The 13,712-nt window shown below is 49.4% G+C and overlaps 2 protein-coding genes across 16 annotated transcripts in view; one reads left to right on the forward strand and one right to left on the reverse strand.

Moving 5' to 3' along the window:
- LOC139242937 (uncharacterized) overlaps positions 1-13,712 on the forward strand; it is a 596,540-nt gene that overhangs the window by 245,353 nt on the left and 337,475 nt on the right. The window contains exons 8-10 of one of the 7 annotated variants that reach the window (XM_070870590.1): positions 2,524-2,690; positions 4,421-4,516; positions 10,544-10,660. The exons of the other annotated variants lie outside the window; for them this stretch is intronic. Of the exons in view, the coding sequence (XP_070726691.1) occupies positions 2,524-2,690; positions 4,421-4,501 (248 nt within the window). The 3' untranslated portion in view covers positions 4,502-4,516; positions 10,544-10,660. Of the gene's footprint in view, positions 1-2,523; positions 2,691-4,420; positions 4,517-10,543; positions 10,661-13,712 lie in introns of those variants that run through there. 7 annotated transcript variants of the gene reach the window in all.
- LOC139242927 (NACHT, LRR and PYD domains-containing protein 3-like) overlaps positions 1-13,712 on the reverse strand; it is a 61,874-nt gene that overhangs the window by 46,260 nt on the left and 1,902 nt on the right. For 6 of the 9 annotated variants that reach the window (XM_070870559.1, XM_070870558.1, XM_070870561.1 and 3 more), the window contains exon 1: positions 1,747-1,834. The gene's annotated coding sequence lies outside the window, so the exon portion shown is untranslated. Of the gene's footprint in view, positions 1-1,746; positions 1,835-10,336; positions 10,599-13,006; positions 13,052-13,167; positions 13,334-13,712 lie in introns of those variants that run through there. The other 3 variants (XM_070870556.1, XM_070870555.1, XM_070870557.1) reach the window with 3 other exon arrangements.

Raw genomic sequence — 13,712 nt, forward strand, 5'->3', positions numbered from 1 at the left:
GGGTTACAGTGTCTGATCTCACTGGGCCCACCCCCGGGTTACACAGTGTCTGATCTCACTGGGCCCACCCCCGGGTTACACACTGTCTGATCTCACTGGGCCCACCCCCGGGTTACACACTGTCTGATCTCACTGGGCCCACCCCCGGGTTACACAGTGTCTGATCTCACTGGGCCCACCCCCGGGTTACACACTGTCTGATCTCACTGGGCCCACCCCCGGGTTACACACTGTCTGATCTCACTGGGCCCACCCCCGGGTTACACAGTGTCTGATCTCACTGGGCCCACCCCCGGGTTACACAGTGTCTGATCTCACTGGGCCCACCCCCGGGTTACACACTGTCTGATCATACTGGGCCCACCCCCGGGTTACAGTGTCTGATCTCACTGGGCCCACCCCCGGGTTACACAGTGTCTGATCTCACTGGGCCCACACACTGGTTACACACTGTCTGATCTCACTGGGCCCACCCCCGGGTTACACACTGTCTGATATCACTGGGCCCACCACCGGGTTACACACTGTCTGATCTCACTGGGCCCACCCCCGGGTTACACACTGTCTGATCTCACTGGGCCCACCCCCGGGTTACACACTGTCTGATCTCACTGGGCCCACCCCCGGGTTACACACTGTCTGATCTCACTGGGCCCACCCCCGGGTTACACACTGTCTGATCTCACTGGGCCCACCCCCGGGTTACACAGTGTCTGATCTCACTGGGCCCACCCCCGGGTTACACACTGTCTGATCTCACTGGGCCCACCCCCGGGTTACACTGTCTGATCTCACTGGGCCCACCCCCGGGTTACACACTGTCTGATCTCACTGGGCCCACCCCCGGGTTACACAGTGTCTGATCTCACTGGGCCCACCCCCGGGTTACACAGTGTCTGATCTCACTGGGCCCACCCCCGGGTTACACACTGTCTGATCTCACTGGGCCCACCCCCGGGTTACACACTGTCTGATCTCACTGGACCCACCCCCGGGTTACACAGTGTCTGATCTCACTGGGCCCACCCCCGGGTTACACACTGTCTGATCTCACTGGGCCCACCCCCGGGTTACACAGTGTCTGATCTCACTGGGCCCACCCCCGGGTTACACAGTGTCTGATCTCACTGGGCCCACCCCCGGGTTACACAGTGTCTGATCTCACTGGGCCCACCCCCGGGTTACACAGTGTCTGATCTCACTGGGCCCACCCCCGGGTTACACAGTGTCTGATCTCACTGGGCCCACCCCCGGGTTACACAGTGTCTGATCTCACTGGGCCCACCCCCGGGTTACACAGTGTCTGATCTCACTGGGCCCACCCCCGGGTTACACAGTGTCTGATCTCACTGGGCCCACCCCCGGGTTACACACTGTCTGATCTCACTGGGCCCACCCCCGGGTTACACAGTGTCTGGGCCCACTGATAGTTTCACTAACTCCCACATGTCCCAAACCCCCAGCTCCGGGCCTGTGTTAAGTTCGGTGTTTGCCCTCACAGTAAAATCCCGGCCACCCGCCTGAGATTGCACACTGTGAGCGGTGCGGCCGGAAATGCGCCACTTTCTCCGCCGGCTGCAGACTGAGCCCCCGCCCTCCATCCCCGGACCGGGCCCTGTATTGTGAGCCGGCTCAGCACATTCCCCGGGATGTGATGCTGACAGTAAGCGGCCCGCTTTCCCCGCTCAGTTACAGCCCCTTACTGTTAGTTTACAGTCCCTGGGTGTGTGATAGAAAGCCTCAGACCTGACACTGCCGCATGTTGAGGCCGGCAGACGGAGCTGCGCCATTGTCCCCGCTGTTCCAGCCCCGTCACTGTCCCATTCCCTTCCCCCCACTGCATAAATTAACCACCCCCTGGCTGAGTGCTGCCGTCCTACTGGCTGCACACGGGAGAGTGACAGCCCCTTGCACCAATCGCAGTGCCGCTGCCCCACAGAGCCCCGCCCAGAGGACTGCAGAAGGAAGCGCGCGCGGGGCGGGGAGGGTCACGTGGCTCCTGATTTGAACCGTGCGGCGGTTGAACGGTCACGCCGCGAGCCCGGCAGCGCGCGGGACATGGCCCCGCCCACCGTGTGTGAGGTCAGGGCCCCGCCCACACAGCCCCTGAGCCCAGCAGCGGGAATGCTGCAATGTGAGAGAATAAAGAGACAAGGTGCTGGGAACAGTCAGCCTGAGAGCTCAGGCAGTGTGTGTGGGGGGACAGAGAGAGAATGGAGCTGAGGGAAGATCATTGTCATTGGCCTGACATTCAGGGCCACGGCCCTTGACCTGCTGCTGGGGGCAGTGCAGCTGGAAGATTGAGTGACAATATACAGCACTCTTTCCTCAGCTTCATTCTCCCCAATATGTCAGCTCCTGCTGGAAGATGCACGGCCGGTATATGAGGAGTCTCTGACTGCACACTCTGCACTTATTTCTACTTCAATCTTGTCTTTCCACCAGTAACTCCAGGGCAGCTTCACGTCACACGCGGCTTCACACCGTCAATATTCTGCTCATTTTCTGCCCTGCCATCATCAGATATCCCGGTGAATGGAGGAGCGACTGAGAAAGGGCCGCAGCTGGAAGTAAACCGGGATTGTAGACTGAGGAACAACAGCAGGTGGAGCAGCCCAGGATTGTGGGAGCACCAAACACAGAGAACTCTTCCGATTCACAGAGCGTCCATCGATCGACAGGGGAGCAAGGTCAGAGAGAGTTCCATTGACTCAGGTACACACTGGTCCTGGGGGGCAAAGGTCAGAGAGAGTCCCATTGACTCAGGTACACACTGGTCCTGGGGGGCAAAGGTCAGAGAGAGTCCCATTGACTCAGGTACACACTGGTCCTGGGGGCAAACGTCAGAGAGAGTCCCATTGACTCAGGTACACACTGGTCCTGGGGGGGCAAAGGTCAGAGAGAGTCCCATTGACTCAGGTACACACTGGTCCTGGGGGCAAAGGTCAGAGAGAGTCCCATTGACTCAGGTACACACTGGTCCTGGGGAGCAAGGTCAGAGAGTGTCGCATTGACTCAGGTACACACTGGTCCTGGGGGGGCAAAGGTCAGAGAGAGTCCCATTGACTCAGGTACACACTGGTCCTGGGGGCAAAGGTCAGAGAGAGTCCCATTGACTCAGATACACACTGATCCTGGGGAGAAAGGTCAGAGAGAGTCCCAATCTGCGTCACTTTATCAATATTTATCTCATTTTCTGTCTCACATAATTAGATCTCTGGTAAATGATGGCGTGATAGAGAAAGGTCTACAGCTGGAAGTTAATGGGGTTGCAGACTGAGGAACAACAGCAGGTGAACCATCTGTTGCTGAAACCCTTATCTCTGCCTTTGCAACCTCTAGACTTGACTATTCCAACGTTCTCCTGGCCGGCCTCCCTTCTTACACCCTCCATAAACTTGCACTCATCCAAAACCCTGCTGCCCGTTTCCTAACTCCTCACAAATTAATGACGGAGAATAACTTCAACTTCTGTTTGGAGAAATTACTGATCCGAGACTGAATCGCTTGCATTTCCAGAGTGGGGAAAGGAAGGGATGCTGACAGATAACGTGGGTGAGCGTGTGTCTGCACACGTACAAGTGGAGAATTGTGATTGTAATACAGCAGCTAAATCTACCAATTATATATTTATGGTGTTTTGAGATTGTAAGACATCTAATGATAATAAAACAAATCAATGTTATGTATCCCCTGACTGAAGGTACACAATTCATTCTGCATTAGTGTTAATATCAGTGGAACAGTGGGAAATGTCCTCACCTCCGACAGTGCTCATTGGTCAGGTGCTGACACCATGAGAGATACAGTCAATATATTCAAATAGATGCAGCAACCAGGTCACATCTCCATGAACACACAGACATTGTCACTGCCCATAGAGACCAGAGCAATTACATCCAACTTTATATTGTGTATGGAGAGATATAATATTCATAAACTGCCAAGATTTAACATCACAACTCAACAAATTAAAAATATTAAACACAAATCTGTGAATAAAGATAATACAATACCGCCAGATTGTGTAAAACCAAGTGAAGGATTATTTAATTTATCAATGATCACCCACTCCGCATTTCCCTGCAGAATATTCCCTACCTCAGGAATAAGGCTGATTTGGGCCTGCACTGGGTAAATCTCACCAATGGGCGCTCCCAGTGTGCAGTCTCGGCCGACGGGAGCCCGTCTGGAACTGGGTTGTGGAGATCAGCGGGACTCACTGGATTTCACTGGGCAGCTGTCTGTGTCACATCTGATGTGGAGACTTGATCGTAACACTCGGGAAATGCTCGATCCCAGAGCTAACCGCTGTTGTACTGATGGGGGAGGAGGGACTGGGTATCATGTTCACAAGGCAACCTTCTCCTTCTCAATTTAATATATCCCTCTAACACTCCTATGAATATATTTATTGCAGAGCATCAGAATCTGGGAACACCTGTCACCACCATGGCTAAAGGTCCAAACAGGAGAGAAGATCCAACGTCTTCATGGATAATGAGAATGGACACGGGTAGGTTCACATCACCACTCCCAGGGCAGGTACAGCATGGGCTAGATACAGAGTAAAGCGCCCTCTACACTGTCCATCAAACACTCCCAGGGCAGGTACAGCACTGGGTGAGAGACAGAGTAAAGCTCCCTCTACACTGTCCCATCAAACACTCCCAGGGCAGGTAAAGCACGGGATTAGATACAGAGTAAAGCTCCCAGCAGGTCGGAAAACTGCAAATGTAACACCCGTATTTGAGACAGAAGGCAGACAAAAAGCAGGAAACTATAGAACAGTTAGCCGAACATCTGTGGTTGGGAAAATGTTGGTGTCCATTGTTAAAGAAGCAATACCAGGACATTTGGAAAAGCATAACTCGGTCAGGCAAAGTCGGCATGGATTTATGAAGGGGAAGTCATGTTTGACAAATTTGCTGGAGTTCTTTGAGGATGTAACGAACAGGGTGGATAAAGGGGAACCAGTGGATGTGGTGTACTTGGACTTCCAGAAGGCATTTGACAAGGTGCCACAGAAAAGGTTACTGCACAAGATAAAAGTTCCCGGGGTTGGGGGTAATATATTAGCATGGATAGAGGATTGGCTAACTAACAGAAAACAGAGAATTGGGATAAATGGTTCATTCTCAGGTTGGCAATCAGTAACTAGTGGGGTGCCGCAGGGATCAGTGCTGGGACCCCAACTATTTACAATCTATATCAACGAATTGGAAGAGAGGACATAGTGTAACGTAGCCAAGTTTGCTGGATACAAAAATGGGAGGAAAACCAATGTGTGAGGAGGACACAAAAAATCGGCAAAAGGACATAGATAGGCTAAGTGAGTGGGCAACAATTTGGCAGAAGGAGTATAATGTTGGAAAGTGTGAGGTCATGCACTTTGGCAGAAAAAAATCAAAGAGCAAGTTATTATTTAAATGGAGAAAGATTGCAAAGTGCCGCAGTACAGAGGGACCTGGGGGTCCTTGTGCATGAAACACAAAAGGTTAGTATGCAGGTACAGCAAGTGATCAGGAAGGCAAATGGAATCTTGGCCTTTATTGCAAAGGGGTTGGAGTATAAAAGCAGGGAAGTCTTGCTGCAGCTATATGAGGCATTGGTGAGGCCACACCTGGAATACTGCGTGCAGTTTTGGTTTCCATATTTACAAAAGGATATACTTGCTTTGGAGGCAGTTCAGAGAAGGTTCACTCGGTTGATTGCGGGGATGAGGGGGTTGACTTATGAGGAAAGGTTGAGTAGGTTGGGCCTCAACTCATTGGAATTCAGAAGAATGTGAGGTGATCTGGTTGAAACGTATCAGATTATGAGGGGGCTTAACAAGGTGGATGCAGAGAGGATGTTTCCACTGATGGGGGAGACTAGAACGAGAGGGCATGATCTTAGAATAAGGGGCCGCCCATTTAAAACTGAGACGAGGAGAAATTTCTTCTCTCAGAGGGTTGTAAATCTGTGGAATTCGCTGCCTCAGAGAAGCTGGGACATTAAATACATTTAAGGCAGAAATAGACAGTTTCTTAAACGATAAGGGGATAAAGGGATATGGGGAGCGGGCGGGGAAGTGGAGCTGAGTCCATGATCAGATCAGCCATGATCTTATTGAATGGAAGAGCAGGCTCGAGGGGCTGTATGGCCTATTCCTGCTCCTATTTCTAATGTTCTTATATGTACTTTTATCTGGCGTAAAAATAAAAAAGGGAAGGTGGCTCAACCGTGGCTACCAAGGGAAATCAGGGATAGTATTAAAGCCAAGGAAGTGGCATACAAATTGGCCAGAAATAGCAGCGAACCCAGGGACTGGGAGAAATTTAGAACTCAGCAGAGGAGGACAAAGGGTTTGATTAGGGCAGGGAAAATGGAGTACGAGAGGAAGCTTGCAGGGAACATTAAGACGGACTGCAAAAGTTTCTATAGATATGTAAAGAGAAAAAGGTTAGTAAAGACAAACGTAGGTCCCCTGCAGTCAGAATCAGGGGAAGTCATAACAGGGAACAAAGAAATGGCAGACCAATTGAACAAGTACTTTGGTTCAGTATTCACTAAGGAGGACACAAACAACCTTCCGGATATAAAAGGGGTCAGAGGGTCTAGTAAGGAGGAGGAACTGAGGGAAATCTTTATTTGTTGGGAAATTGTGTTGGGGAAATTGATGGGATTGAAGACCGATAAATCCCCAGAGCCTGATGGACTGCATCCCAGAGTACTTAAGGAGGTGGCCTTGGAAATAGCGGATGCATTGACAGTCATTTTCCAACATTCCATTGACTCTGGATCAGTTCCTATCGAGTGGAGGGTAGCCAATGTAACCCCACTTTTAAAAAAGGAGGGAGAGAGAAAACAGGGAATTATAGACCGGTCAGCCTGACCTCAGTAGTGGGTAAAATGATGGAATCAATTATTAAAGATGTCATAGCAGCGCATTTGGAAAATGGTGACATGATAGGTCCAAGTCGGCATGGATTTGTGAAAGGGAAATCATGCTTGACAAATCTTCTGGAATTTTTTGAGGATGTTTCCAGTAAAGTAGACAAAGGAGAACCAGTTGAGGTTGTATATTTGGACTTTCAGAAGGCTTTCGACAAGGTCCCACACAAGAGATTAATGTGCAAAGTTAAAGCACATGGGTTTGGGGGTAGTGTGCTGACGTGGATTGAGAACTGGTTGTCAGACAGGAAGCAAAGAGTCGGAGTAAATGGGTACTTTTCAGAATGGCAGGCAGTGACTAGTGGGGTACCGCAAGGTTCTGTGCTGGGGCCCCAACTGTTTACATTGTACATTAATGATTTAGATGAGGGGATTAAATGTAGTATCTCCAAATTTGCGGATGACACTAAGTTGGGTGGCAGTGTGAGCTGCGAGGAGGATGCTATGAGGCTGCAGAGTGACTTGGATAGGTTAGGTGAGTGGGCAAATGCATGGCAGATGAAGTATAATGTGGATAAATGTGAGGTTATCCACTTTGGTGGTAAAAACAGAGAGACAGACTATTATCTGAATGGTGACAGATTAGGAAAAGGGAAGGTGCAACGAGACCTGGGTGTCATGGTACATCAGTCATTGAAGGTTGGCATGCAGGTACAGCAGGCGGTTAAGAAAGCAAATGGCATGTTGGCCTTCATAGCGAGGGGATTTGAGTACAGGGGCAGGGAGGTGTTGCTACAGTTGTACAGGGCCTTGGTGAGGCCACACCTGGAGTATTGTGTACAGTTTTGGTCTCCTAACTTGAGGAAGGACATTCTTGCTATTGAGGGAGTGCAGCGAAGATTCACCAGACTGATTCCCGGGATGGTGGGACTGACCTATCAAGAAAGACTGGATTAACTGGGCTTGTATTCACTGGAGTTCAGAAGAATGAGAGGGGACCTCATAGAAACGTTTAAAATTCTGACGGGTTTAGACAGGTTAGATGCAGAAAGAATGTTCCCAATGTTGGGGAAGTCCAGAACCAGGGGTCACAGTCTGAGGATAAGGGGTAAGCCATTTAGGACCAAGATGAGGAGAAACTTCTTCACCCAGAGAGTGGTGAACCTGTGGAATTCTCTACCACAGAAAGTAGTTGAGGCCAATTCACTAAATATATTCAAAAGGGAGTTAGATGAAGTCCTTACTATTCGGGGGATCAAGGGGTATGGCGAGAAAGCAGGAAGCGGGTACTGAAGTTTCATGTTCAGCCATGAACTCATTGAATGGCGGTGCAGGCTAGAAGGGCTGAATGGCCTGCTCCTGCACCTATTTTCTATGTTTCTATGTTTCTATGTACACTTTCCCAACAAACACTCCCAGGGCAGGTACAGCAAGGGTTAGATAAAGAGTAAAGCTCCCTCTACACTGTCCCGTCAAACACTCGCGGGACAGGTCCAGCATGGGTTCGATACAGAGTAAAGCTCCCTCTACACTGTCCCATCAAACACTCCCAGGGCAGGTACAGCACGGGTTAGATGCAGAGTAAAGCTCCCTCTACACTGTCCCATCAAACACTCCCAGGGCAGGTACATGGGCATGTTACCAATACCTTCCCTGGATCCCAAGGCGAGGAGTAGTGCTCTGGAGCTTGGACTTGTCCATGAGAGTAACCGACGGTAAGAGAACTGAAATAATCCGGAGTAATGAGGTGTTAGTCGTGGCTCAGTGGGAGCACTCTGGTCTCTGAGTCAGTAGGTTGTGGGATCATGTCCACCCTCAGAGCCTTGAGCATAAAATCTAGGCCTACATTCTAATGCAGTACAGAGGGAGCACTGCACTGTCAGAGGTGCCGCCTTTCACACGAGACGTTGAATGGAGGCCCCACCTGACCTCCCAAGTGGGATTAAAAGATCCCATGACGTTATTCAAAGAAAAGGGGAGTTCTCCCTGGATACAAAACTTGGAAGTATAATGAACAGTGAGGAGGATAGTTAAAGAATACAAGAGGACACAGACAGGCTGTTGGAATGGGCAGAAACGTGACAAATGAAATTTGACACTGAACATTGCAAAGTGATGCATTTTGGTAGGAAGAACAAGGAGAGGCAATATGAACTAAAGTGCATAATTCTAAAGGGAGAGCATGCACAGAGAGACCTGGGGTATAATTGCACAAATTGTTGAAGGTGGCAGGATAGATTGAGAATGCGGTTAATAAAAGTATACGGAATCTTGGGCTTCATAATTCGAGGAATAGAGTACAAAGCAAGAAAGTTATGATGGACCTTTATACAACACTGGTTCGGTTTCAACTGGAGTATTGTGTCCAACTCATGGGAGCGCACTCTAGGAAGGATGTGAAGCCTTAGAGAGGTTGCAGAAAAGATATCTAAGACTGGTTCCAGGGATGAGGGACCTCAGTTACATGGATAGACTGGAGAAGCTGGGCTTATTCTCCACAGAGCAGAGAAAATTGCGGAGATTCCATACAGGTGTTCAACATAGCGAGGGGTGTAGACAAAGTCGAGAGAAACCGTTCCCATTGGCAGAAGGGTCGAGAACCAGAGGACACAGAGTTAAGGTGATTGGCAGAAGAACCAAAGGCGAAAGGAGAGAGCTTTTTTACGCTGCGAGTGAGTTTGCTCTGGAATGTACGACATCGTGGCTTTCCAAAGGGAATTAGATAAGTACCTGAAGGAAAAACAAAAATTGTAGGGTTAGGGGTAAAGGGTCGGGGAGTGGAACTATCTGACGCCCCCTTGCACAGAGCTGGCACGGGCTAGACGGGCCGAATGGCGGCCTCCTGTGCCATAAACGTCCATGGTTGTATTATTGGTTCGCAATGGATTAGACTTTGCAATATTGAAGTAAATTGCAATGGAACAGCACTTTACAATATAATAGTCCTTTCACTGGAATATCACTCTGCAATACAATCATAGAAACATAGGGGTCAAGTTTCGGTCTGAGTTGCTCCAATTTTTTTGGAGCAACTGGTTTAGAATGGAGTATTTTCGAAATTGCAATTCTCGGCATTTAGTTTGCTCCAGTTCTAGTCAGTGAGAACAGTTTCATTTTGGAACAGATTTTTTTTTCAAAAGGGGGCGTGTCCGGCCACTTAAGCCTGTTTTGAAAGTTTAGGCAGCGAAAATTTACTCCAAACTAACTTAGAATGGAGTAAGTCTAGATTTTTGTACGCTCAGAAAAACCTTGCCAACACTTTAGAAATCAGGCGTAGGTTACAAATCAGGCGTAGGGAACAAGGGGGCGGGGAGGGGGAAGTAATTAAATTTTACAAGCATTCAACAGTCTTAGTTATAGACTGAGATTATACAAATACAAATATAAGTTATACAAATAAAGAGCCATCCTGAATAAAAGATTATAAACAAAGCAAATACAAAAGATTGAATATTCCTACCTGTGTGAAGCAGCAGCAGCCTTCGAGCTGCGGTGCTTCAGGTCGGCCTTCCTTCCATGTAGGAGACAGGGGCGGCGTCAGTGGTTTGACGGCAGCCGAAGACACAGCAAGCAGCCTTCGAGCTGCGAGGGAGGCTGAGGCCATTCGGCCACAGGACAGGATGAGGCAGACAGATAGCCAGTTTGAAACTTAAATTTGTAATTGCAGAATGGGTGCTGCTTTGTCAACACCACGGATTGTGCAATGGTTCGCCAGCAATTCACTGCATAGGAGAGAATTGATTAGAGCTCACCGTACCAGGAACGTCATAGCCCGTAGGCTGATGGGCAGGAGACCTTACCCACATCGGCAATATCGAGCCAGGCGCTCGTACCTGGACATAAGCGAGGCTGATTGTTTCAAAAGGCTGCGTTTCCGCAGAGAAGTTGCCGTTGTGATCTGTGATATGCTTAGAGCAGATTTACAGCCCAGAAGCAGAACACCAATTGCCTTGTCTGTTGAAGTGAAGGTAACAGCTGCACTTGCCTTCTATGCCTCGGGATCGTTTCAGGCTACACCTGGAGATGTGTGCGCCATCTCTCGACGTGCAATACATGCCTGCATTTACCAGGTCACGGCTGCACTGTATGCGCGAAGGAATGACTTCATCAATTTCCCAATGACCGACCGCACAAGCGATCCATGAGGGCGCTGTGGGCTCCTTCAGGATTGCTGGCTTCCCAAAGGTGCAGGGCTGCATTGATTGTACCCACATAGCCTTGCGAGCACCTGTGGAGGATTCCGAGCAGTACAGGAATAGAAAAGGTTTCCACTCCCATCAATGTGCAGCTTGTGTGTGACGACAAGCAGCGCATCATGTCAGTCGATGCGAGATACCCTGGCAGCACCCACGATGCGGTCATCCCTCGCGACAGCGTTCTATCTGACATGTTTGAGCAGCAGCCAGAAGGGCAGAGCTGGCTACTGGGAGACAAAGGGTACGGCCTAACCACCTGACTCATAATGCCCCTACACGTGACACGGACAGAAGCTGACCGTCAATACAACATGGCGCACATTGCGACGCGCAGCATCATTGAGAGGACCATTAGCATATTGAAACAGCGTTTGCGATGCCTGGACCATTCCGGAGGCCACTTGCAATACTCTCCTCAGATTGTCGGTCACTTCACTGGTGTGTGCTGCATGATCCATAACTTAACCATCATGAGGCAGCAGGAGCTGGTAGTGGAACCAGAAGACCCACGTGAGGGTCCAGTGCCTGATGATAGTATTTTGGAAGAGCAGGTTGAGGATGATGATGACGACGATCAGGAAAGCATGCAAGTGCCTGATGCCGGAGCACGAGGTCGGAGACCGCCCTCCTTTAACGATTGTTCGAGCCCTGCGCCAGCAGCTCATCCGTGAACGCTTCAACGACTGATGCCTGAGGGCTCTGCGACCACTGTCGCACATGGACATGTTTATTCTTTGCAGTTGTTCCTACGTTGTGTTGTGTTAATGGAACATCGAAACATAGAAAATATTCCTCAGTCACTCACATACCTGCCCCGCCCCGGTAACCCTCCTATTCCTCAGTCACTCACATATCGGACCCACCCCAGTAACCCGGGCAACCCTCATGTTCCTCACCGTCACTCACACAGCAGACGGCCGAAGGGGCAAACCCCGCCTTGGGTATCATCCTGGTAAGCCTCCTCTGTACCCTCGCCAACGCCTTGGCATTCTTCCGAGTGTGTGCTGCTCAGAATTGTACACAATACTCCAGCCTCACTACTGATGTGTAATGGGTTAGCATTGAACTCCGTGTTTTTATATTCAGTGCCCATTTACAATGCGGAGGATCCCACACACTCTCTTAAATGCCTCATCAGCTTACCCTTCCATCTTGAAATATTTGTGCATATTCATCCCCAGGTCTCTCTGCTCTAACATCCCTTCAAAATAGTCCTGTTTGCATTATACTGCCTCTCCATGTTGTTCTTCCCAAAGTGTCTCACTTCACACTGAGCTATAATAAATTGCATCTGCCATGTTTCAGTCCAGTTCACCAGTCTCTGTCTGTGCCTTTCTAAAGTCTGTGCTATCCTGATCACCATTTACTACAATCAAGTTTCTTGTCCTCAGCAAACCTCGAAGGTCCGCTCCCTACAGCGAAGGCCAGGTCATTTCAAATATAACCAGAAAAGAAACGGTCACAATTGCGACACCTGGTTGACCCAATGCATACTTCTCCACAGTCAGAAAAACACACTGCTCTCAGCGAATTACATATCCAAGTTACCACTGTCCCTTTAACACCACGTGCTTCAACGTTACAAACAAGTCCAATTTATGATAATGAACTTTCAAAAGCCATTTGATAAAGTAACACATCTACTGCACTAACCTCAACACTGTGAGACCTCATTTACTCTAAAAACACACAATTCAATGTGACTGTGTTCAGAGACAGAAACTGATCTTATTTCATGTCCCACTGCAGGACCTCCTGCTGGATAATTGTGCTCGGTGGTCAGACTCTCCCAATCCCATTCTCATCATTTCCTGCCTTGCCTTTAATCTTTGTGCACTGTCTACAGGACCAGTGTGTATCTGAGTCAATGGGACTCTCTCTGACCTTTCCCCCCAGGACCAGTGTGTACCTGAGTCAATGGGATTCTCTCTGACCTTTCTCCCCAGGACCAGTGTGTACCTGAGTCAATGGAGCTCTCTGACCTTTTTCCCCAGTCCATCTCCAGTGTGTAACTGAGTCAATGGGACTCTCCCTGACCTTTCTCACCAGTCCCCCAGGACCAGTGTGTATCTGAGTCAATGGGACTTTCTCTGACCTTTCGACCCTGTTGATCTATGGAAGCTCCGTGAATCAGAAGAGTTCTCGGTGTTTGGTGTTCTCACAATCCTGGGCTGGTTCACCTGCCGTTGTTCATCAGTCTACAATCCCTGTTTACTTCCACCTCTGGAATATCTCAATCACTCCGTCATACATCAGGAGGTCTAATTATGGCAGGGCAGAAAATGAGACAAATATTAACGGTGTGACGTCGAATGTAATGTGTACATTTCTTACGCTAAAAAATACTGAAAGTTCAGGGTTGAGTATTTCTGTAGGATTTTGTCATTTGCCTCAGATCCCCGGCAAGCTCATTGGAGCATCACACAAATCACCAGAGTTCTTGACAAAACTGCGGAAATTACTGTCTATTGTTCAGACAAACCGGCGCTGTGTGATCTGACTAAGCCCATACTCCCCGAGTTACACACTGTCTGATCTCACTGGGCCCACCCCCGGGTTACACAGTGTCTGATCTCACTGGGCCCACCCCCGGGTTACACACTGTCTGATCTCACTGGGCCCACCCCCGGGTTACACACT

Source organism: Pristiophorus japonicus, unplaced genomic scaffold (genome assembly GCF_044704955.1).
Source record: "Pristiophorus japonicus isolate sPriJap1 unplaced genomic scaffold, sPriJap1.hap1 HAP1_SCAFFOLD_154, whole genome shotgun sequence".
In the NCBI taxonomy this organism is placed as follows: domain Eukaryota; kingdom Metazoa; phylum Chordata; class Chondrichthyes; family Pristiophoridae; genus Pristiophorus; species Pristiophorus japonicus.